Source organism: Nothobranchius furzeri, chromosome 1 (assembly GCF_043380555.1).
Source record: "Nothobranchius furzeri strain GRZ-AD chromosome 1, NfurGRZ-RIMD1, whole genome shotgun sequence".
NCBI lineage: Eukaryota > Metazoa > Chordata > Actinopteri > Cyprinodontiformes > Nothobranchiidae > Nothobranchius > Nothobranchius furzeri.
In genome coordinates, this window is record NC_091741.1 from 28,079,845 (window position 1) to 28,105,471 (window position 25,627).

General features: G+C 42.0%; 2 protein-coding genes across 2 annotated transcripts in view; one reads left to right on the plus strand and one right to left on the minus strand.

Annotated features, from left to right (window-relative positions):
* LOC107375731 (endothelin receptor type B) overlaps positions 1-15,018 on the plus strand; it is a 40,051-nt gene extending 25,033 nt beyond the window's left edge. The window contains exons 5-8 of the mRNA XM_015944474.3: positions 13,281-13,430; positions 14,261-14,394; positions 14,502-14,610; positions 14,691-15,018. Coding sequence (XP_015799960.3) covers positions 13,281-13,430; positions 14,261-14,394; positions 14,502-14,610; positions 14,691-14,831 — 534 coding nt within the window. The 3' untranslated portion in view covers positions 14,832-15,018. The remainder of the gene's footprint in view (positions 1-13,280; positions 13,431-14,260; positions 14,395-14,501; positions 14,611-14,690) is intronic.
* A 7,957-nt stretch (positions 15,019-22,975) lies between these two features.
* On the minus strand, positions 22,976-25,387 carry LOC139068864 (uncharacterized). The gene is made up of 8 exons (XM_070549357.1): positions 25,311-25,387; positions 25,122-25,226; positions 25,014-25,046; positions 24,036-24,083; positions 23,832-23,923; positions 23,441-23,751; positions 23,140-23,346; positions 22,976-23,060 (listed from the first exon to the last, which is right to left on the minus strand). The coding sequence occupies exons 2-8, from the start codon at positions 25,152-25,154 to the stop codon at positions 22,996-22,998; spliced, it is 789 nt and encodes a 262-aa protein (XP_070405458.1). The 5' UTR covers positions 25,155-25,226; positions 25,311-25,387; the 3' UTR covers positions 22,976-22,995.
* Positions 25,388-25,627: the final 240 nt, after the last annotated feature.

Below are 25,627 nucleotides of genomic sequence, written 5' to 3' on the forward strand. Positions count from 1 at the left end.
AATCCAATGAGACATGTTCCCTCCTAAAAAAAAAAATAATCCCCCCCCCCCCCCCCCCGAATATATTTATAGATGGTGACGTTCATAGAATCACATGGTTCTTATCCTGCTCCTTTTTTTAGAGATTTATTTTTTTCTAAAAAATTGTTTTTGCAGTTTAAAACAAACCATTCAATTCTAAATGACAAAATGATGGCTTCTCTTTTGGGAAGTAGACAGAGATACATCAAATCAAGTCAAATTAATTAAGCACTTTTCATACAGCAAGTGCAACTCAAAGTGCTGTAAGATTAAACGTTGTTCAGATTAAAGTGACAGTGTGTATTTTTCCTGGCGATAGGGGGCAGTAGATACCTAAATCGTTGCAAGCAAGCAGTATTTTTGTGTTTGAGTAAGACCTTACCAATGGATGCCCATTAGGGTCAAAAGGCCCTGGGGAGTGCAAACTTTAGCAAACTAACAATCACATCAGACTCCCTTTCATCACTGGCAATGAGTGGAGAGGTAAATGTGTAAAACAACAACATTTAAGAATTATGAAAGTTTTGTAACCCTTTTTTATAAATCAGAAAATGCATGTTGTCCTCATGGGCTCCTGTAGAAGGAAACATGACACCTAATATGGAGTTGCCCAGAAATTTAGACCCGTTCCCATGTATTTTAGACCTGATTTTTATGGTTGCATAAGCCGTGAATATTTTTCAACAACCGGGCATCATTTCATTCATTTTCAACAACATTTTGATGGATATTAATGTTAAAAACTACACATTGTCTCTTTAATATGCTGTTAGGATTTGTGCTCTCTTATTTGTGCTCGCTATATAAAAGATTGTTTTCTTGATTTCCTGGCGAAAACCATATTGCCATACTTTCGGTTTTTGACATATTTGAACATCTTTCTCATATTAGCATGAACTCGATGCATGAAAGAAGTTTCATGGTAATCTATTGTTAAGTATTTCTAAATGATATAACTTCCAAAACTGATGAGCTGACCATCACAGACACTCTTGTACATAACGGTAATAAAACAACAAAAGAAAGCTATTTATTCCTGATAGGGCTGGCACCAGTCGCTGGAAGAAATGCTTGAGCAGCACGAAAAACTCAGAGCAGCTGCATACTTCCCCGTTCCTTAGAAATAAGATGAGAACAACCAGAAACATCTGGTCAAAATTATCCTCTTCATTTAGATCGAAGTCTGAAAAACAGGACTACAAATCCATGGTTGTTTTCATCTGGTATTACTTTCAACTACAAAATGTCGCCAGAATGGTTGGGTTCAGAGCAAAAGGCAGGCACAGTTGGGCCCTTTAATCAGGCTTTTCTTTTTTCTTTGCCAAAAACAGATGAATAAACTCAGACAGTGCATGTAAATGATCTTGATATGACCTGTCCTCGTGGTTTTATGAGGATTTCAGAAATTTGATCAGGAAAAAGGAAATTAAATCACAGTTACAAAAGATTTCACGGGTGGTCTCTTTCACTCTGAAGCAAAGACACTGAATTACAAGGTTCACCATGAAAAGGTCCAATTAGATTTCAGCGAGATCACCACTGTTGACTTCATTATAATTAGAAAGTTGATAAAATATTTGGAAGGTCAACAGGTGGATTGGTGCTGCGTCTGCAATGATGCGGGCGTTGTACCGGTCTATCGTGGTGAAGAGACAGCTGAGCCGGAAGGCGACCGGACGTTCTGCGTTCCTACCCTTATCAATGGTCACGAGCTTTGGGTTGGGACCGAAAGAATGAGATTCAAGAAATAGGGCTCTGGCAAAAATAGAATATCACAATTTTTCTATTACTTTAATCACGACTTTGATTTTTTTTAAAGATGGCCAGCTTCATTTAAACTGCATATTGAAGAAGAGAAACATTGAATAAAAAAGTCACAGTATTTCTCGTTTTTCAAACTACTTAAAAATAAATAAAATTCGTAAACGTATTTAAAGCGCCGTGGCTAATTTGCATGCTGAGATGGCAAGGCCGGATTAACCACATGGGCAACTGGGCAATTGCCCAGGGCCCACAAACTCTAAAGGGCCCAGGGCAGCAAGAGCACGAGCAAAACACTGTATCTGTAATCTCCCACTCTATATTAAACTAGGGCGACCGTACGTCCTCTTTTCCGCGGACATGTCCACTTTTCACTCTCTGTCCGGGGCGTCCGGACTGGGGGTTCTTGATGAAAATGTACTGCTTTTCATCCAGGAGCAGGGATTGAATTATGGGGGAGCTGGATATCCTACACATCCAGGGCAGCCGGAAAAAAGTGTTCTACCTATATTACATCATTTATAGACTCATTTTAGCAGAGAGCACAGAGAGAGGCACAGCGATGATCGTTCTTGCGCAGCGCTCCATGCAGCTGCTTCCAGCGCACGGTCCATTCTCAAAGTGGCGCAACCAAAAAATCATTCATGTCCGCACATGTTCTCTGCTTTCTGTCTTATTTGTGCCTGAAGCGCTCTGCTACTGCGGAGCTCATCACCTGTGCTGCGGTGATTTCACCTCACTGACGCAGCATCGAAACGCGCTCTCCGCTTTGCGGTCAGGAGATCCCTTTGATCTGCTCAGAAGTAACTGATGAGGTGAAAAAGTAAGAATCCAGGCAGCAGATTTTCTGGAGAGTTTAGAGGAGATGCAGGAAGAAGAGAGACAGACAGGACAGGAAATAGTTAAATAAAAACAAGAAAACTAAACAAAGTGTTGAAAAGTAAAATGTAGGTACACTGTAAAAAGAAAAAGTTGATCCAACTTAAAAAAAATTGCTTCAATCGGTAACAAGCAATTTAATTAAGTTCATCCAACTTAAATCATTAGTACAATTAGAATAATTTAAGTTGGATAAACTTAATTAAATTGCTCGTAACCAATTGAAGCAATTCAATTAGGTTGATTAAACTATTCTCTTTTTTCAGTGTAGATTTATCTCCACTGCACGTTTTTACCTGTATAAAACAATAAGTTATACACATGTAATATTTATACATCTGATACAATTCAGACCACCTTCAAAACTCGGTCACACACCCAGGGCTGTTTCAAGACATTTTGGGGGCCAAGGCTAAATGACCCCCACCCCCCCACCCCCCACCCCCCGTTCTCTTGGCTTCACTTCGTTCAAATGAGCCAGTCATTTGAACGGCTGTGTGAGGTAAACGACCAACTAATGAACGGCTCCCATGAAAGAGCCATTAATCCCATCACTACAAAACATTGTTTTTCCGTAAAATGAACATGAAAATAATCTATAAAGTAAGACTTGTGCCGGTTCACACAAAAACAAAACATGTAAAATAAAAAAAAGAATTTAGAAAATGATTAAAATGTATTTAAAATGTGCAAAAAATAGACAATTGGGATTAAAAAATGTAAAGAAAGAGAGAGAGTGAATAGGAAAGAGGGAGTGGATCCAGAGGAAGAGGAGAGAGAGAGAGAGAGAGAGAGAGAGGAAAAAATAACCGACCGGAGCAGAGACACTGACTAACGCAGCACAAGCCGTTTTCAGCTCTGACTTGTCAAATGCACCAAGTACGTTATGAAAAAAGTCACTTTAAATAACTTTAAAGTAACTTTAAAAAGAAGCAAACTGAAGAAAACATAGAGAGTACTGAAGAAACGTAAACAGTGAAGCAAGCACAGAGAGATCCGTTACTGTCTGTGTGTGTGCGTGGATGGGCCGGACGGACTGAGTTCCCGGCTGCAGAGTTTTGTGTGTAGGGAGGGGCGGGCGCTCTATGTGGCTGGCCAATCACAGAGCATGAAGACAGTCAGTTACCCAATGAGGATTTTCCTTCAGCATGATTACAGATATTTACGAGTTTTACTCGTTTCATGTTCGTACTCGTCAAAAATGCTTTATCCGTACCGGATACTCGTCTGAAATGAGTATCCGGCTCATCCCTACAAGGAACATTTCACCTGCCGTGGCCCGACCGCTTCTGCTCCACATAAACTTTGTGAGTGATCAAATGTCTCTACAGGTTCTTTCTGAGCTGAAGAGGCTATTCTGCCTCAGACTGGATGCGTCAGGCGTCTCCATATTGGAGACGGGAACAAGCGCTATTCAGCCAAAGTTTCATAATCAGCAAACATTTTTCCAAGTGACACATCCCTCAGAGTGACCGGGTTTCCAGACCGTTCCAGTGGGAGGAAATCTTATCGCATGCGCTGTAGTTCTGCACTGCGCTGCAAACCCCTCTACAGATCTTCAGCTCACTGTCCACCGTGGGCGCTCCGAGCCGCGCTGAACACAGTGTCTAGTATAAAGCTCTGATGTTCTGATGGGAATCATTTCTTGACTGATTTAGTTACCTCCGCGATGTGCGTAACGAGTAAAATGTCAGCTCATCTGTGCGCGCATCAGTGTGCGTCGGGGTAATTCTTTCAAAACAACCAACATCCTTGAGTTTATCCGTCAAAATAAACAGTCAAATGTAAATATCTGTAACCTGCCATTTAACTGTTTTGCCTTCTTGTGAAGATTGTTGCAAAGAGAAACAATTAAACTTGATTAACCCCAGAGCCATGCGCACTGCGCTGTGCTTTGTGACTGTAAATGAGGGGGAAACGATTTAATCAGATCCTTTTTTTTCCAACATGGTTTAATGTAAAGTTTTATTCAGTACAAACTTTAGTCGCACCAATCTAACGAGACAGAGCCTGGATTTGTATTCTGAACAGTATAAACATGTTTAAAACGGAGAAATGCGTGACACGTCTAAAATTCGCACCTGCTCCGCTATTATGGAAATTAAACTAACAAGAGGAATAACATCAAATTATTTTAGGCACAGACAACATCCCCCACAATTTTGAAAATCTTGCGATGCACCTGGCCTGAGGCCTCATCTCCCCGGAAGGACGTATTAGAATTATTAGATTCTATAGATAAACGGCTTCTGGGATTTGAGGGGCGACTTCATCTGCTTGAGGTTCTACACCAGGAGTTTCAGAACCTCCGAACATCTCTGGAGTTCAGTCAGGAGCAGGTTGAGCGGCTCACTGCTGAGAACGCGTCTCTGCGGGAGTTCGTTTCTTCCCTGGAAGAGGGAATGACGCGGATCGCCCAGGACAACAAAACTCTGAAGGAGACGGTTTGGGACCTTCAGGCCCGTAGCATGAGGGATAATTTGGTGTTCGCAGGCCTGCCGGACCAGATGGGAGGGGCGGAGAACTGCGAGCAAACAATAAAAAACTTTCACCAGATCCAAATGAAGATACCCAAAGAAACGGTAAAAAACCTTTCACCGGGTACATTGCCTTGGAGCTAAAAGAGTGGACAGCAGAAGACCCCGTCCCATCGTGGCTTAATTTGAACATTTTAAGCAGAAGGATCTTGTTAAAAGTCACGGAAGAGAGCTCAAAGGAAAAGACTTCAGCGTAAATGACCAGTTCCTTAAGGAAATCCTGGATCTGCGCCGAGTCCTCTTTCCGATGCGCAAAAAAGTTTATCCAGGATGGAAAGAGGGCTTATATCTCGGTGAATAAGCTTTATGTGGACAATAAACTTTACAAGGAGCGAGGAGTGACAGACTGGCTGTATTAGCCCAACATCAGGTCAGACATTTACTATTCTTTTCAGGATTCACTGGGTTTGAGCACGTCAGGATTAAACAGCTGCTAAATCCGTTTTCTAGATGATGAGATCACCTGTTCATCACCACCTCACACCCCTATCACCTTTTCTTTTTAGTTCTTTCTTCTTCTTTAACCTGTATAATTCTTTCCTTTCCTCTCTTTACCTGCTTCTGTACCTTTACACCTGTATGGCACAACCACACAACTTTCCAACACTGCGTCAGACTCAGCACACACGTACACATATACACACACACACACACGCACACGCACACACACACACACACACACACACACACATATATATATATTAAATCCACAGCACAATATCATAATTTATGCATCAAATAATACAACCACAAACACTGTTGGATCTTTATTATTATTATTATTATTATTTACTTTTCTGTTATTTATTAACATACTATTTTATACATTTAGTTACTTATTCCATCTTATTCACATGAAGGCGTCATATTTTAGCTACTCACACACAAATCTATGGGTACACTAAGGTTTGTCTCATGGAATGTACATGGAGCTGGCTCCATAGAGAAAAGATTAAAGATTTTTTATCTTTTTTTTTTAAATTAAAAAAAAAGATTTTTGATCAGCTAAAGAGAGTGCAAGCAGACGTAATATTATTACAAGAGACTCATAGATCTGCCACATCCGCAGATGAACTTAAAACACCTGAGTTTCCCAGCATGTTCTCTGCCTGCTATAACTCTAGGCAAAGGGGTGTAGCTATTTTAATACACAAAAACATCAATTTCGCAGTATTGGACACAGTTTCCGATCCAGAGGGTAGATTTATAATGTTAAAATATCGGTACAGAACCAAAGCTTATGTATTGTCAGCATATACTGTCCAAATATTGATGACCCTTCATTCTTTCATAATTTTTTCTCTGTACTCTCCGAACACTTGGACTGTCCACTTATACTTGGAGGCGATTTTAATTTTTGGATGGACCCTTTAAGAGACAGGCTCAGTACAGCTGGGACTCAGCGCAATTGGCAATCCACTAACATAGTTAAACAGTACATGAGTGATTATGGGCTTTGTGATGCATGGCGGTCTTTTCATCCTAACTGTAGAGAATACAGGTTTTTTTTCACAAGCCTATCACTCTCATTCATGTTTGGATTATTTTCTAGTCAGCAGCTCATTGTTGGCTGACATTTCAGACACTGAGATACATCCCATAGCTGTCAGCGACCATGCTCCGGTTTCTTTAACTCTGGTAAACAAGAAGACAATCCCACCAAACAAAAACTGGAGGTTTAATACATCACTGCTTAAAGATGAAGGTTTTATAGAATTTTTTTAAAAGGAGTGGGCTTTATATTTAGAACATAATGACCTGCCTGGAACATCAGTATCTATTCTCTGGGAGGCAGGAAAGGCAGTTATGAGAGGTAAAATAATCTCTTTCTCATTGCATAAGAAAAAAACGGAAAACAAACGTATTCAGGAGTTAGAATAAATCATTAATTCTTTAGAGGCATCCACAGAATAAGAGTTACTGAGCAAATTACGTAAAGCTAAATTAGAACTTCATGAAATTATTGTCAAAAACACAATTTTTAGCACAAAGACAACGAATAGAAATTTTTGAACATAGCAATAAATCAGGTCAATTTTTAGCTAGCTAATTAAAAAATAAATAAAGAGAAAACTACCATATCTGCTGTTAAAGACTCAACCGGGAATATAGTTTATGACCCTGAAAGCATAAACAACACTTTCAGAGACTTTTACCAAACTTTGTACTCACCACAGATAAACCCATCAGATAACGAGATCAATGAGTTCCTTGACAGGATAACACTTCCTTAATTATCAGACAGCCAAGTTACAGTCCTGGACTCGCCACTAACATCAGCAGAGCTCCAGGAAGCCCTTAAATCCATGACGAATAGGAAAGCTCCTGGTCCAGACGGGTTTCCAGCTGAGTTCTACAAAGAATTCTGGATCATTCTGGCTCCAATATTTTTCAGAATGGTGAGGGAAATCGAAGAGAGCGGCAGATTACAGCCAAACATGAATTCACCCAATATTAGTCTCTTGTTAAAACCAGGCAAAGACCCTGCATTTCCTACCAGCTATCGCCCAATTTCCCTTATTAATGTTGATCTCAAAATAATTTGTAAAGCCCTGGCAAAAAGATTAGAGAAGGTAACCCCTTCATAATACACCCTGACCAAACTGGTTTCATCAAGGGTAGACAGTCATCCACTAACTCACATAGATTACTTAATTTGATAGATTTCTTTTACAGTAGAGACATAGAAACTAGTATATTATCTCTAGATGCAGAAAAGGCTTTTGATAGAATTAACTGGAAGTTCTTATTTGCAACTTTACATAAATTTGGTTTTGGGAACTTCATAAACTGGCTACAAACATTATACAGCTGCACGTGTCAGGACGAACGACCAAATACCAAGATGGTTGCAAGATAACCCACTAGATGAGTCCTGGTTAGACATAGAACAGACACTTTGCAATACGATAAAGCTTTCAGACTTACCATTTATTAGCTCAAGCATAAGAAAACATGAAGGCTTCAAAAGTGTTAGTATCAGCACCTCTCTGACAGCATGGTGGGAGTATCTTAAAATGACAGAGTCTTCACTAGTACCATGCAGACGCACACCTATCTGGAACAATCCTGACATTTTTCAAAATAATAAAATAATGAACCTTCCGGACTGGAGAAACAAAGGAATCCTATACCTGGAACACATATATGAAGGATTGGACTTCATCCCATTTAATAGAATAGTCTCCCAATTTGGAATAGATAAGAATAGCTTTTTAGAATATCACCAAATTAAATCTGTAGTCAAACAAAAATTTAAGCTCAATAAAATAGAATTACAAACACCACCAAGGGTATTAGACTTTTATAATCTCAAACCCCCCAAACTACTGTCTAAAGCAGGGGTGGGCAATTATTTTTTCCATGGGGCCACATGAGAAACAGAAAATATTGTGGAGGGCCAGGCCAAAAGGCTGAAGTCAATTATGCATAATATTAATGGTATTTCTTTATAAAAAGCAGTAAATACCATTGTTTTTTCAAGGTGGTAAGAGTAGACTATATGTTATAAATGAGCAAAAAGGAAAAAGTGAGGCTGGCTTACAAAAATGTGATTTATTCAAATTTCCCAAGGTAAACAAAGCGTGCGTATTTGGTTTTTGTTAAACATTTGTGACTTATATTAGTTAACAGTTTCATTCACATTCACTCCAAAACACATTTTGAGTTTCAAATATTGGAAAGAGGTTCTTAGCATTCTACAGACACACAGTATTGTCTGTAAAATAAAATCACTGAACTGTGATCTTGAGAAAGAAGTTTAAAAAAAAGTGTCCCAGTTCACTGCTAATTGCCTACATTTGTGGTCCAAACACCTTATTTTGTGTTTTTAAGCGATTTTTTTCTTATTCAGTGAGAGAAATCTAGTCTCTGCTGGGCTTTAACGAGTGCATCAGAGTCAGGTTGAATGTCTGAGGTGGAGATGCGAAGCACAGCTGACAAATGATCATCAGTGAGAGAGGATTTATACCTGGATTTTGTAAACTTAATCATTGAAAATGCTTGTTCACAAATGTAGGTAGAGCCGAAGAGAACCACCATCTTCTGAGCATGTCTCCTCAGGTTTGGAAAGTTCTCCTCCTTAAGAGAAGAGTAGAAATCCAGCAGAGATCCTGACTTAAAGTGCTCTGCCAGTACTGCATCAGACTGCAGGTCAGTGAGTTCCAGCTGCACATCACTGGGTGCGTTATCCACACTGCAGGTAAAGGGAGAGGAAATCATGTGCATTTCATCCTCAATTGTTCTGAGATCTTCAAAACGCCTTGAAAACTCACCATGTAATGCTCCTAACATGGATGAGTACCTGCTGAGGTGATCAGCTGATGGTGTGACTTCGTTCAGGGTGTGCATGTGAGTGAGAGTGTTGCTCTCCAGTTGACTTGAAAGAAACTGCAGCTTTCTCATGAAGGCCTTCACGAGGCTGTGCATTTCATTAACAAAAAGGCCCTTGCCTTGCAGTCTGGTGTTCAGTTCATTCATCAGTGCAGTCACATCAACAGCAAATGCAAAATCTGCCATCTAATCCTCATCTGAGAGCTCTGGAATGTCTTTGCCTTTCCTCTCGCAAAACTCTCGAATCTCTGCTTTCAAGTCCCAAACCCTCTTCAGCATTTTCCCCAGGCTGAGCCATCTGACAGCTGTGTGGAGTCCTCCAAAAGAGCCACAAACTGTCTGTGATTCATTGCCCGTGCCCTGATGAAGTTTATTATTTTAGTAACAACATCAGTAACATGGCTGATTTTTAGCACTGACTTGCACAACACATGTTGGTGTATAATACAATGCAAAAACACCAATGTTTGATCTGTCGCTTTATCTTGCATGCGTTTCAAAAGTCCGACATTTTTCCCTGTAAGATTTGGACAACCGTCTGTTGTGACACCTGACAGTCTCTCCTATTTCAATCCCAGAGTGTCCATGCACGCATTTACCTCTGTAAAAAGATCACTCCCTGTCGTTGTCCCTTTCATCGACCGCATTGCTGCCAGCTCCTCTGTGAGCTTGAAGTCCGTTACCTCCCGGACAAATACGAGCAGCTGGGCTGTGTCGCGGACATCGCAGCTTTCGTCTTAGGCCAATGAGAAAAAGTCAAAACATGCCACTTCACGTTGCAGCTGAAGCTCCAGGTTCCCCGCAATGTCCTCGATCCTCCTGGTCACGGTTCGCCTGGACAGCGGGATTTGCTCAAATGCGCCTTTTTTCAGGGCATATTAGTGCAGCAGAGTCCACCATGCACTCTTTGACAAACTCTCCCTCCGAAAACGGCTTGCTGTTTTTAGCTATTTTGTGGGATATCACAAAGCTGGTCCTGGTTGCTGCATCCCTGGATGTGTGAAGCTTAGTAAAAAAGCCTTGCTGCTTTTGCAACTTTGCTAGCAAAGCTTCGGATGTCCGTGCCCTCTCAGCATCAGACAAGTTCTTGTATTTTTCCGAGTGTTTCTTGTCGTAATGCCGACTCAAATTGTAGTCCTTAAACACGGCAATCTCCACCCCGCAAACCAAACACACGGCTTTACCTCCGACTTCAGTAAAAAAAAATACTTAGCAGTCCAATTTTTGTTGAAAATCCTGCATTCGGCATCTTTCTTTTTTTTTTTTTTGCATGAGCGGACATTTCTGGGGGCTACAATCACCATGTCAACTGCGGGCACTTGTTGCTATACGTGTTGCGTCATTGTGCACGTAAAAAACAACTTCAAAATAAAAGCAATGCAGCCTTAGTCCATGCATGAGGTAAAATGAGAAAATACATTTATTTTGTAATTTCCAATTAACCTTACGCGGGCCGGTCAAAGTCAACCAAAGGGCCGTATGTGGCCCGCGGGCCATAAAATGCCCAGGTTTGTTCTAAAGTATATAAGACACTGTCCAAAATAGACGATAGAATAGCAGTCCCTATTGAAAAATGGGAGGTGGATCTATCAGTCAGCTTTGACCAGAACTTCTGGTCCCAAACTTGCTTAAAAACTTTTTAAATGATCAGCCACTCCAATTTACAATTAATGCAGTACAAAATTCTACACAGAGTACACTATACAGGTCATCGGATGTTCAAGATGGGGTTTGTGTCGTCTGACACCTGTACACACTGCACAAACATTCCTGACAATTATATTCACGCACTGTGGTCCTGTCCACCTGTCCAGGACTTTTGGGGTAGAGTATGTGAAGACCTGTCAAAGTGTCTGAAATGTGATATCCCAACCACCCCCCTCTCTATGTTTACTGGGAAACCTGAACGATGTCCTGATTGAAACATCTTTGGCTCACGTGGTTCTGACTGCCATATGCATCGCTAAGAAAACTATCCTCTTGAATTGGAAAAATAGAGATCCTCTTTGCATTAACCAGTATAGAAATCTTTTGTTAGCTCATATTACACTGGATTTAGCCTCTGCTTCCACTTCAAATCAATCTCTCTGGGCTCCTTTGATCGGTTCCATCACATAGCGATGACGGGGGACCATTGATATTGTCCTGCAGGATGATGTGGGTGAGGGGGTGGAGGGTCTGAGTTTGGAGTATCTGGACGTTCCCTGGAGGTGGGTTCACTGGGGGTGTCTGGGACTGGGGGGCCGTTGGCCCCCTCTGGAGCTGCTTGGGTTGCCTTGGGAGTGGACTACTGGCGGTTGTGAGTGGTTGTATGTGTATGTGTGAGCATGAGGGAGGGAGTGTGTGACTGTGTTTGTGTATGACTGTATATGTCAGGTGGGGCCTTTGACTCCTCCCTTCTCCTGGGACTTCTTTTGATCATATAGATCTTCGTCTCCCCTCTCCCTGCCACACCTGGTGTGGAGTGCGGTGCCTTGGTCTGCCAGGGTTGTGGCTCCCGGGTCAGGGAGTTTAAGATTTTTGGCATCTGCCTGACCAATCCCAGTGGCTGCCTGGTGGGGTCTGGGTCCCCGGCGGGGGTGGTCGCCCCTGGGTCCCGGGTCATTGGGTCCCGGGCTGGGCCGGCTAGGGGGTGGGAGGCTGCGGGCGAGCCTGTGGGCTTGCCGCCGATATCTCCCGGTACTCTGCCGGCTGCTGGTTGTGGCCCCCCAGGGCAATCCTCTGCGCCTCTCGAGGGGGGCAGGGGCTTTTCTGGTCGCAGTCTCCCTGGAGTTCCTGTGCTCTGGGGCAGTTCCTGGATCTCTGGGATTTGGAGCTCCCTCCGTCTCCTACACATCTTTAGGGGGCAGATCTGTGGCCCCTCACACTTTATTGGACGCTCCTATAGAGAAACCTTACATAAACAAGCGCGTGTACACACACAGGTGCTCTCATGGTGCTCTCAAAAGTATGGACTTGGGCACGTTAAACACATGGCTTAAGGCTACTGTGGGCACTTAATGCACTGTGATTTATTATCCTGTGATTGTTCAATTAAACAATGTTGATTATATATTTTTTCATCAAGTTGACACTGTGATAACTGGATCTTGTTGTATTGTTGTTGTGTCCCATATTTTTGTTTGTTTTTTGTTTTAGTTTTTTTTTTCCTTCTCTCTTTCTGCAGGTCTAGAAGCAGACTCTTGTTAATTATTGTTTATTTTTGTGGACCCCCCCCCCCCCCCCCCCCCCCCCACACACACACACACCTTTTGTCTCTTCCTTTCACCTCTGTCTCCGTGTCTGGTCGGAATTACAAAGCATTCAAAAACAATAACAATAAAGTTTTAAGTATCAGGCGTGACATTAAAAGCAGACGCTTTGATGCTCCACCTGAGAATAAATCTGCAAGGCTTGTCACCAGCATTCAGACATCAATTCTGTTTGCTTCACAGCCAGACAGGACACGGGGAAAAATGTCTACATTTAAATGTAAAATATAAGAAAAATGTGTTAATTTGCATACTTACAGTTTTATTTCAGCATTCAAATATTATGGACCTTTATGGTCGGAAGTGCTACAAATATACAAAAATGATGAATATTTACAGTTTCTTTTTTAACATGTCCTGTTCTGGCAGATGAAGCAGACAGAAGGCTGCTCTGAGCGCACGATGAATCCAGTCTGACTGTTTTCGTGCAAACATTTATAAATGAAACATTTATGCAATGTGTGATCCTTTTTGCTGTAAACTGTTATTTTCTCACCAGTTCTATCGGGAATTCAAAGACTGGTGGCTGTTTGGTTTCTATTTCTGCTTACCTCTGGCCTGCACGGGAATCTTTTATACACTTATGACCTGTGAGATGCTCAGTCGGAAAAAAGGAATGCGCATCGTGCTCAATGACCACATGAAGCAGGTAGATGTGCAAAACAATAGCGGTTTTTATTTATCAGTGAAAGAGACATGAACTCTTAAGTTTGTGTCTGATGATAGCTCTTTGGACGGCCAGGATCTGGAGAAATGGAATACTTTTGACAGGACTGATCAGCTAACAGCTAGTTAGTACAGGGACAAAGTGGATTTGTGCAACTCTACTCACGGCGGTTCATGAAAAAGTGGACTTATTAATCTTTTTTGCAATCTCATTATTTTAGTAGAGCTATTGCTACAGAAAATCCTCCAGAGGTGATGCAGGCAGCAGCTGCTGCCACTATCAGTGACAGAGAAATAATAACAAAATTGCATCAAACAACTAATGTGATGTTCAGACAGTATTGGCAAAAAGTTAAAAGTTTAAGTTAAAGTCCCGTTAGTCGTCTCACACACTGATGTGTGAGTGAAATTTGTTCTCCGCATTTGACCCATCCCCTGGGGCAGCGGTGAGCTGCAGACACAGCCGTGCTCGGGAACCATTTGGTGGTTTAACCCCCCAATCCAACCTTGTAATGCTGAGTGTGAAGCAGGGAGGCATTGGGTCCCATTTTTTCAAAGTCTTTGGTATGACCCGACCAGGAATCGAACCCTGACCTCCCAGTCTCAGGGCGGACACTCTACCACTAGGCCACTGAGCTGGTTGGACTACATTGGAGTTCCTTTAAGGCACCAAGAATCCACTTAGCTCGTAGCCCTACGCTGACCAGCTGTGGTTATTTTCTCTATTTTCTGTGATCCAAAGAGCTATCTACAACTGGTGACGTTGAGATCTAAACTTTATGTAAACTTTCTCTTAATGTGTGTTTGTTGCAGCGGAGGGAAGTGGCGAAGACTGTGTTCTGCCTCGTGTTGATTTTTGCTTTCTGCTGGCTGCCCCTTCATCTCAGTCGTATTCTGAAGAACACGGTCTACAACCAAAATGACCCCAACCGCTGCGAGCTGCTCAGGTAGGCCGATATCTGGCACGGCGGCTATGACGTAACAAGAACCCATTGTTCTCTGTTCTTTAACATCCTGTGCATGTTTCGGTGAACTCTGTTCTTTCCCCCGTCAGCTTCCTCTTGGTAATAGATTACATTGGCATCAACATGGCCTCTCTAAACTCCTGCATTAACCCGATCGCCCTCTACTTTGTCAGCCAGAAGTTTAAGAACTGTTTCCAGGTAGGAAGGAACACTCTGGAATTTAAGGAAAACTGTATTCCTGGAAACAAGCATTCAACCAAAGCTTGTGTTTCTTGCAGTCTTGCCTGTGCTGCTGGTGCTATGGCACGTCTCCTCTGGATGAGCAGGGCTCAGGGGGACGCTGGAAGGGCTCTTGCCACATGAACGGACTGGACCGCTCCAGCTCCCGCTCCAGTCAGAAATACACAAGCTCTTCATAAACACACACACACACACTCATCATCTCACTCGAACTATGAAACTGAAAACCTATGGTTAGATCTGAGTCAGGAGGGGGAAATTAGCCCAGGTGGAAGTCGATGGAGCCGTGGTTTCTGCAGAATAAGACTCAGTGATGTACTAGTTTAAGCTGAATTACCTACAAATGCGATGATGCTTCATGTGGCACCAACAGGGTCCATTGGACTAAAAGGCTGGACCACAAAATATTTTGAAGAGAATATCAAGCCACTTGTAAATGTATGTACAATTTATTTACATGTAGATTGCAAATGTGTGCTTGTGTCTAGCGATAGCGCTTTGTTTATGAATAAGGACTGACCAGTACTTCCTGCCTACGCTTTAATACCTCACAGGAAACGCTCAAGAGAAAATGAGTCCTTCAGGATGCAAAGGACCGGAATATTTGAGCGTCTATTCTCCGATAACACTTTTTCCCAGCAGCTGAGTCTTTGACAAAGACATTTATCCAGTTTGCACTTGAAGCTAAACTGAAATGGTCACTTCATACCAGATTAAAATGGGCCCCACTCTGTACCTTTCAGTCATGTGGAGAGTTGCACGTTGGAAATCTTTTTATCGCTGCTTCGAGTCATATGGGAGCAGCTGTTTTCCACAAACACTGTAATAAACCAGATGATCCCCATAATGCATTATGTTCACAGTTGTTTCAAACAATGTGGCTTCTATTTTTCTAAGAGCATCACAAAGAACACATGAGGAACTTGTGTAACCCGTCAACCCGAAGTGTGCTAACTTCCTGCTTCTGTTAGAAAGGATCTGCTTGCAAGAAATAAACTTTAAATTACATATAAATAAACATTTTAAACCTGCTTTTTAAAGAGTGAGTCACTCCCAAATTAACTTTTTTTTTACTGATAAACTATATAAATGAGTGCTGTAGACACGTGTAGTCAAAAATTTGGCACTTTAGTGCATCTTAGTTAAAATTATAATATTCTGCCTGAAACTGTCAGTGTTGCGCCCTCTTCAGGTAAAAACTCTGCACTACATTTTCATTTAAATCTGCCATCACTATTGGCTAAGAGGTACCCTATGACATTAGCTGGTACCATATGATGTCACAATGCCACTGTGAGCTTGTGTATGTCTACCAGGCTACGCCTCCTTGTGGCATGTTTTTCAAACAGGAAATGAGAGTGAAGTCAGACTCTGGTAGGGGGTGACTTGCTCTTTAAATTTCAAAAAGAATATGACTGCATTCAACTTTGGTTATATAGTTATTTTGCATCCTAGTCAAGAGTAGCAGAGTGGGTTTCCAGTGTAATAAGCCCAGTCCTCCCCACTTGATTTCTTCTCTACGTCCCCAGGACTTCTCTCTCTCTTACTCTTTTAGTAGGGACACGGTCCGGAGAACTACTGACTGTCACCAGATGAGTCCGTGATAAGCTTGGAGGTTCAATAGCTGTTACATAGGTGTGATACATAAGCACTTAAGACAGGAGAGATCCCAACAACAGGTTAAAAAGTTAAGAAAACGTCATGTTTTTATGATTGTTTGACAGCACCCGTTGTGTCAGCATGCTTCCGTATTCTGGAGGCACAGGTTGGGGTGGGGGGTGAAGAAAAGGGTGGGACCATTGAACTGTGTTTTTTCAAAATGTAGCTGCCTCAGACATCTTTTCCCGGGAACATCTACCCTACCTTTAACAGTCTTTGGCTCGAATATCGACTACTCAACATATGAACACAGTGTAAGGTCAACCAATGTGTCTAGAATGGTCCACAAGGGTCTTCTCCACATTACGGTGATTATACTGAGCCTTTCTTCATGCTTCCTCTTGTCTTTTGACCATGATGCCCTTTTCCAGTGATTGTTCTTTTGCATGATGCAACCAAAAAAGGCAAGAATTAGCTTGGTGATCACTGACTGAAGTGTCACGTCCGTCTTCATTTGTTCCATAGAGCATCCTTCTCAAGCAAAAATTTAGATCTTTCGTTTAAAAGTAATCTGATTAATTTTAATTGCTATGAAATGGGTAAATTTGTTTTTGAGCTGCATGAAAATGTGATTTCCTTTGGAAAACAACATTTCTAAGTAATCCCTTTGGAGTGATTGTGTGGATGAAATGCTTACAGAATATTTGCTGCAATAAGCAGCAAAAGAATGTAAAAGCAAAACGACAAATTTCATTTTTCAAACCTTTCAAAGAATGTCAGTTCCGAATAACTAGATCATGTATGTGTAATGAAAATACTTTAAAGGAAACATATTTATCCTGACTTTGTTCCTTGTTTGGATCAGCAATCATGATAATTACTAGATGTCTGAACCCTGAGTTAAAGTTGGAATAATTAACTATCATCCTGAGGACTCTGGTTCTAAAAGACGCCACTTATTAATACAATAAGTTGGAAATGCCCGCTCTATTTTTATAAATCTATAGTTCTGACATGATATCTCCTTTTGCAATGCTGTGATTGTGCTCTTATTGTAATAAAGCAGGAGGAGAATTATGAGAATTCCCACATTTTGCTTTTACCTTCATCTGCTAAGGAGGCTCAGAGCAGCATTTTCCATGTTTCCATAGATGAGCTAACACGTTAAAGAGGTTTTGCAAAAATGTAAGGCTGGAGAACCAAATATATGTGAATATTGTGGCCCTGTTGATTGAAACCTTGTATATAGTATGTTTTTTCTTAGATTATACAATATTAAATATTATTTTATAGCATGTTTGTTGTTTGTATTATTTGCATTCACCAGATAGTTTGAGCCACTTTTCCTGAGCCGACTCCTCCTAAGGCTTAACGGGTGTTTTTTTTCACGTCTTTCCACAGGTTTTTACTAAGATAAGTTAAACTGCTCTAAAATGATAAAACAATAAATATTGAACCAATAATTGTAAGAACTCTTTGAAATGTTGTTGGTGTTCTGAAATGTTTGGTGAATGTACTTGACGAATATTGTTTTAATCAAAAGGAAAGGAATAGAATAGAATAGAATAGAATAGAATGGAATAAACTTTATTAATCCCACAGTGGATAAATTCCCTCGTTACTGCAGCACATACACTGAGAGAAAAGGAAGGAAATTAATAGTAACAAAAGTAAAGGTAAATATGCATAGGCAGTAAGCTACTATATTAACTAGCATTCAACATTAAAACAACAAATAAAAAAATAGAAAATTGAGTTTCCAAAAACATGCAGCATAAGGGACACATCTGGTATTGCACAAGTATAGTGCTTGGGATCACACGCAATTACGCATTGAATTCTGGGGACGTGGCAGACAAGTTGATGGCCTAATGAGTGTAAACAAACCATAAAAACAAACATTAAGGGTGTTTCTCAATGTCAAGGCGCCTAGCCTTGCGAGGCGATGTCTTGCGAGGCCAGGTGCCTTGCTTATGAGGACACTGTCCTTCCTTGGTCAAAGGAAATGGTTAAATGGAACAGACTTGCATCCTGTGACCGCAGCTTCCTCGGCAGTCACGTAGTCACGTGACACGGGAGAGAACGTTATATTTTATACGTATTCGTTTCAGTATAAATATATAACGAGCCTTTTACTTTTTTAATTGTGTATATGTTTATTAAATTAAATGTATAAGTGAGTTACTACCCACTAGCCACTGAAGCTGTGACTACTAAGCAACTAATGAACAATAGATAACTTCTTTGGATCTAAAAAAAACATTTTAAATTAGTTGATTTACTTTTAAACTTGAAAATTGTCCCCGAAGTAGTTGCCGGCTTCTGATCCGCCGTCCTTTTGAAAATACTCTGGTGTACTATGGGTAAATTTTTTTTTACCAAGGCTAGGCTGCAGGACACCTCCCATGTATCCATGCTCAGCTAGCTAAACGGCTAACAAAAGGAGAACACACGCCTCGGTAGAACATGAACATTGGAACACGTCTTGGCAGCTCCCGATGACGTATCTCCTAGGCAACCGGGGCGGGGCCAAGACATCAAGACAAGATTCCTTGGCAATGAGAAACACCCTAAATCACAGAGAAGAAGCACATTTGGCAGAAAGGAAGTGTTAAACAACACAAAAAGGATATGGTAAATACGTCGGAGACCGGTACGTGGACAAAATCAGCATTATAAACGGTTTGGACCCACACGAAAGACCCAAGACTGGAGCACTGACGACAGCTTGTTGTCTTCGCAGTTCTGCGTAACGGACAATTTCAGTGTGTATGCGTGTAGCCTATGTGTGTGCATGTGTGTGTGTGCGTGTGTGCATGTCTCGGTTGACAGAAAGAAACAATGCATAGAAAAAAATACTCTGGAAGGTGATATTTGGTCGCCTTGCAACTGCAACCCAAGTAAGCCGACGAGATCAAGGTTTTAGTAGTTTAGCATTTTTTATTAATTTTTACGTCAAATTTTTAATTCTATTTAGTTTCAATTAGTTTTGACAACTTGTTTGTTAGTCTTAGTTTTGTTTTAATCTTTGAAAATATTAGTTTTTTTAGTTTTCTTTAGTTTCAGCCATAGTTTGTCCTTTTTTAAAATGTGTTATATATCAGGGACTAGAATGAATATAAGAATGGATATTGTGTGTAACAAAATCTCAGAAATTCATCATAGTTTTTCAAAACTGTATTCAGTTAGAACAGGTGAGCTAACATACACTTCAGGTAAGTATCAAACGTATGGCAAAGTAACAAAAAATTAACTTAACAGGCTAAAACCAGCTACAAATCACTTTTTTAAGACAGGTAGTATTCAGAAAACTTCAGAAAATTGCTATGTCTGAAGTCATTTAGATTCATTTTAATATGAACATTAGGAGGCACAACAATACTTTGCCTGGTGTTATCTTCTGATCCTGAAGCGAACACATGCTCCTTAACCTTCTTGATGTAAGCTAGGTTAGCTGGCCTGTGCGAGCTTTTCAAGAGCACCTTCTGATTTGTGGAGTTGTTGCCCTTAAAGCTCACCGCTCCCCAGGGGAATGGGTCAAATGCGGAGAACAAATTTTGCACTCACATCAGTATGTGTGACAAGTAATGGGACTTTACCTTTACTTTTGTGTTGTTGCATTGCATTGTTAAAGTATCTTTCGGGAGTTTTCTACTTTCAGAAATTATGGATGGTTTTTCAGAAATCTGTAAAAGTGATTTTCTTATCATGTACATTGATTCTTTTTTTTTTTTGTTGCTAAGCACGCCCCCTGTCCCGCAGAGCTCTGTGCAATAGGAAACTTAGCACCGACCAGAACTAACCAATAGCATTAGACTACCTGCTTCAAATATAAGGAATACCTCGGCTGATACAGAGTTGATAAACTTTTCACGGACAAGTCTCTAAAATATAAATATATGAAAACACAGCATGACATGAGAATAGTACTCGTAAAACAACGTGTTTTAGCTCTGTTTGTCAGCTACAGAAGCACATTTATAAACAAGAAATGTGAAGTCGCCATCTTAAAAAAACAGAGCGACAGACTTTTAGTGTGATATGCTTGTCAGCCACTAGATGGTGCCATCGGATAAGAGAAATACTCCGGAAAGAGACATTAAGAAACGCCCCACATATTTGATCATAACAAAAACGCATTCATATTCAAAGTTATCTCAAATTGGTCTGTGTCGCTTCTCACACAATGTTGACGAGCCGCCTGTTGTGGTACGTGCACAGCAAAAAAAATAATAATTAAAAAATTAAATACAACCGGAAATCACGAATGACACAAACACGAAAACTAAGCTAATTTTCTCAGTGAATTCCATTAGTTTTAGTTACAGTTTCAGTTAATTTCTACTTTGTTTTCAAACATTTGTTTGTATTTTGATTTCAGTTAAAATTTTTTTAATTCTAGTTTTTGTTATTTTGTTAGTTTTTTGTCAGCAATAATTACGGTGGACAAGACTTTATTTTAGATACTTGGTCTCTGTGGTTATGCCTCCAAGCAGGAAAACGATGAAAAATTAGCCCGTTTTCCACATTTTCCCTGGCGATCATGTGTTGTACCCATAGACTGTACATACTGGACAAACGGATTCCATTGGCTTCAATAACATGTTTGTTGTCTATAATGGGAGGTGGCCACCACCGCCATTTTGACCGTGTCACAGGTTCCGTCCAGCCCAGACAATTCCATAAAAGGGAAGAGAGGAGGCACTGAGGGTGTGGCTGTAAGGCTGGGCTCGAGTGACGACACCCAGGCGAACTAGCTACGAGCTAACCTGAAGCTAACCCTGGCTAACCCAAAGCTAAAGCGGAGGTGGGAGCCGAGCTAACGGATGTAGCCACCTAGCTTCAACCCAACCGGAGCTAACTGGAACACCCATCGACCTGAACCTCACACGGAGTTTCGGTGGAGGTTTTCTGCGCCTGTTTGTGAGAAGTACCTGTATTGAAAAAGTTTTAAATCGGTAAGTTTATAATTTATTTCCGTAATGAATACATTTTGCTTTGAGCAAGTTTTCAGTACAGTTTTTTTCGGCGCTATCACTCCTGAGTCGCACCAGCCATTAAATGTATCATGAAGAAGAGAAAATATATTTAAGTCGTATTTTGGGGGGACATTTTATTATCTTTCTTACAAAATCTGAGACCAAGCGTTTCACATTGCAACACAAGCACCGGTAACCATAACAGAATGAACAACAGCCAGCAGAGGAGAGGATGGCGGTGTTTCAAACCCTCCCGGCCGGCGAGGAGAGCTCATTCCTGGGCTGGAGCCGGCCCTCAGCACCCCGCCACAGGCTCTAACAGATGCTGGCGGTGTTTGAAACCCTCCCAGCGGGACAGGGGAACTCATTCTTGTGTGGGTCGGAGTCGGCCCGCAGCAGCGCGGTGTAGCCTACATATTTTGTTATATAAGTCGCTCTGGAGTATAAGTAGCAGGACCAGCCAGAATATGTAAAAAAGTGCGAGTTATAGTCCGGAAAATATGGCAGTTATTAGTATTCGAGCTAAATTAGCAGCCTAAATACATTTCATATATTTCCAAAATGTAATACTTGTTTGTATCTTGTACAGCCAACTAGTCTTTATTCTGGACTCAGTACAATTTACCAAAGGTAAAGAGACATTCTACAGATGAAGTAAGCACAAGATAACTTACTGGAAGACACGGGATTATCATGAGAACCAGAACAAGAGAGCCTGATAACAGTCATGTGAAAATAACAGTTAAAAAGTATGTATGTATAATAGAAATAAAAATATATTAGAATTAGTGTAACTCACTGTGATCCAAACAATAAATCAGCCATAGCTGATTAGTAAATATGACATGAGGTCTTGGAGTTTTTAATTTTCATTTTTTTCTTAGATGTTTAAATGTCACCATGGCAGCCTGTGTGTCTCCAACATCAGCTACACAAAGCAGCAAGTGTAAGTTCCACATACCTGTCTCACCACTTCATGTATGGTTTTGTACTTTAAACAATTATGACAAACCTGTTATTTTTTCTCCATAGCCATTTGGATAATTGGAGACAGCTATGTGAGGCGGGGTGCCCAGAGAGCTGCAGAGACAACCTTGGCCTCCCTGACGTCTGTGTCTCCTGGTTCGGTTGGGGCGGACCATCGACATACATACATGTGCCGACACTTTGCGCCCTGTTTTATAAAATTTAGTGTTAAAAATAAATGTTTTTGCTCAATTACTGGAATTTCTTTGGTTAAGACAAAAGTGAGGAATAATCATTTACAAGTTATTTGTACAACAGGCCCATTTTAAATCCCAACAGTTTCTTAGCAGACAATAGAAATGTGTTCTTTACTAACTTTACTTGGTTTAAAAATCTTACTAAAATAAACAGAGTGCCGTATTGCAAAACCCAATCATACTTGTTATGTAAACATTAGCTTTGTAGATATTTTTTACAGATATATATTTGTGTGCAACAAATCCAAACTTAAATAATTTGTCATTCTTTATTGAAAAACAACAAAATACAGTTATACAGAAGTGTGGGAAAATGATAATGTGAAAGTATTGCTATTTAAATGTAATCCTATTTATCTTTAAAAAGAAAAACTCTAAAAATGTCCTGTACAGCATCATGACAGAAGAATGGTGGTCTGTCTGTCAGAATGTGCTGAACAGATTTGCTCTTTGAAGAGGAGTGTCATGTTTGGAGGAAGGTACTTAACCCAAGACATGCAGAATACAACACTGACCAAAAACTGATGGAAAAAATGATTTATTTATAAGGAGGAACTTAAGGTGCACAGATAAGTCTGTGGTTGGAACTGCAACAACAGCTCAGCGTCTGGAGGAGGGCGAACACAGGTGAGCTTAGGTTCTGGTTTCAAAATCCATTGTAGGCAGGCAGAGGTGTTCAGACTTACTGTGGTGGGTGTATGTGTTGGCTGGAGGAGAGAGAGGTAGAGAGGAAGCGCAGGAGAGGGAGCAGAGGTGGAGAGAAGCGGGGCGTCCTGGTGGATGGGGCACTGGGTGAGATGAGAGGTGGGTTATGGAGGGTGGTGATAAGGTCCGTGTGTTGAATATCCAAATCCTGGAGTAGAGGTCAGTATCCAATGAGGTCGACAGGAATCCTGAAGAATGGTAAATCCAATATAAGAGCAAAAACACTACGAAATAACATTAATCCTAGGAACACTAGAGGTAACACGAGTGGCTGGTTACTACCAAAACTGAGGCAATCTTCTGGCGTCAAATTGTGTCCTCCATCCACCTTAAATAGGAAAGCACCCCGCTGATCGCTGATCAGGAACGGCTGGGGTGGAGTCACCAGAACCATGAAGAACGTGTCTCCAGAGACAACTCGGGTCCTGGTACCAATCAGGAAGCGGACCTTATCACCCAGAGCTGCCAGGTCATGCTCAAAGCCTTCATGTTCACGCTGCAGAGCCTGAACGCTGGCCAGGTCGTGGCCGTAGTTGTCTGTGTTCAGGGCCTGGTTCTTCTCCTCGATCCACTCTTTGGTCTCATCAGCGTCTCTGAGAAGACATCAGAACTCCGTCTGAGTGTGGGTCCAAACTCTACTGACCCGTAAGCGGCGCATAAGTGTGCGGGGTACCTGTGGAAGCGCTGCACCTCATGGGCGCTGCCCAGCATGTTGCTCCGGTCTTCAGCCAGCTGTTGCAGCGAGCGCCAGCAGTTGTTCAGCTCCTGGGGAGAAACCAAACCCAGTGAGATGAAGGTGGACGCCAGCGGGCTGGACGCCGGACGAGGAAACCTGGAGACGGATCGCTCAGACAGGAAGGGAAGAGCTTCCTCTTACCTTGATGGAATTAAAGTTAGCCGTCGTCTGAACGCCCAACCGTACGGTCTGAGGTCAAAGGTCACAGGAAACACACACCAGTCAGCAGTCATACAGATGCATAAAGATAACTGTAGCCATGGCAACCAGCTGACATGTCCCCACTTTCACCAGCACCTGGTGCCTGCCGGGTCACCTGAATTCCTGTGTGATGTCAGCACGGTCGGCCGTGACTGCTGCCATCAGAGGTGACCTCTGATCAGCTGAATGAACTCACCTTCCAGGGTGACGCCGTGTTACCCCGGGTTTCCACGGGAGCCGTCAGCAGCACGTTACTGCAGCAGCACGTCTTGCTCGCGTAAGCTGCTGCTTGGCCCTTCCCACGAGACGCGAAGCAGCAGGGGAGCAGCTGTCACCGACCGAGCACGAAGTCACTCGAGTGACTTCGTCATTAAACACAACAACAAGCAGGAGAAAACTACAACATGGTTTGTGTTTTATGTTCTGTCCATTTTATCATCGCCAATACGGACCTGAAAAACAAAGGAGACCGCTAGCTAGGTGATAACTTCTCACGGGGACGCACAGTTAGTAACTTTTTTAAAGTAAAGCAACCGGAAGGCAGTACGTTCTTTATTCTGAAAATCTCAGGAGCTTCTCTCCATTTCCGCGTCCGATTTCCTGTCTTTCCTTCCCCCAAAATGTCGAACTTGACCCGTTTCAGAGGCGTCGCGCGTAGAAAATAGAACCGGCGCGTAAAGGCCGCGACATGCTGCTCCTGAGACGCGGCCGACTCGTGCTGCTGACGGCTCCAGTGGAAAAGGTTCTGTTGACCACAGCGGTTCCTATCAGCAGCTATGACGTGCTGCTGCAGTAACGTGCTGCTGACGGCTCCTGTGGAAAGCCGGGGTTAGAGTCGGCTTCATCCTGTAAACAAACAAATGAGTGGTAACAAAAACACCACGTCTGGTTCTGGTGGAGGCGGAGGACAACACGCACCTTTCCAGGAGCAGAACCCAGATGTTCTTGTTGCTACAAACAGAGACGAGCAGAGTTAACAAACCAGGAAGTGAGATGGACCAGCTGCTGCAGACAGGTGACGCTCACCTGAGCCTGAACCATAGGAGCCTCCTCAGCCATCAGACCTTCTGACTCCAGTTCAGATGCCACCTTGTTGATGTCCCTCAGGCGGGACTCGTTGGCCTTCAGGTCCTGCAGGACAAAAGCACCTGCTGATTATCACCTGAGCTGATCTGACAGCTGCTGCTGGAAGACGGAGAGGAGGAAAAGTCCGACCTTCTGGAAGTCGTCAAACTTCTTCTGCAAGACCTCGACCTGCTCCAGGTCCGACCCGTCTCTCCATCCTCATTCAGCTAAAGACGCAAGTTCAAGTAAAACAACCTAAAGTCACACAAACACAAAGCAGGTGTGGAGATGTTCGCTCTGAGCTGGAGGTCGTTCCTCGGCTGTGAAGGGCACACGAACCTTGTTGGTGCTGTTGAGCAGCGTGAGGATGTCGCCCTTCTTCATGGTGACCTCTCGAGGACTCTTCTCCTGGTAGTCGTACAGAGCCAGAACCAGCTCCTTCCCGGTCTCATCGTCAGTTGGAGCCA

Coding starts and splice junctions, on each gene's coding strand:
- LOC139068864 (XM_070549357.1), bottom strand. CDS start 25,154: ATGGCTGAGGAGGCTCCTATGGTTCAGGCTCAG. Junction 25,047..25,121: donor CTCCTATGGTTCAGGCTCAG/GTGAGCGTCACC, acceptor CTCTGTTTGTAG/CAACAAGAACATCTGGGTTC. Junction 23,924..24,035: donor CTAACTTTAATTCCATCAAG/GTAAGAGGAAGC, acceptor GTTTCTCCCCAG/GAGCTGAACAACTGCTGGCG.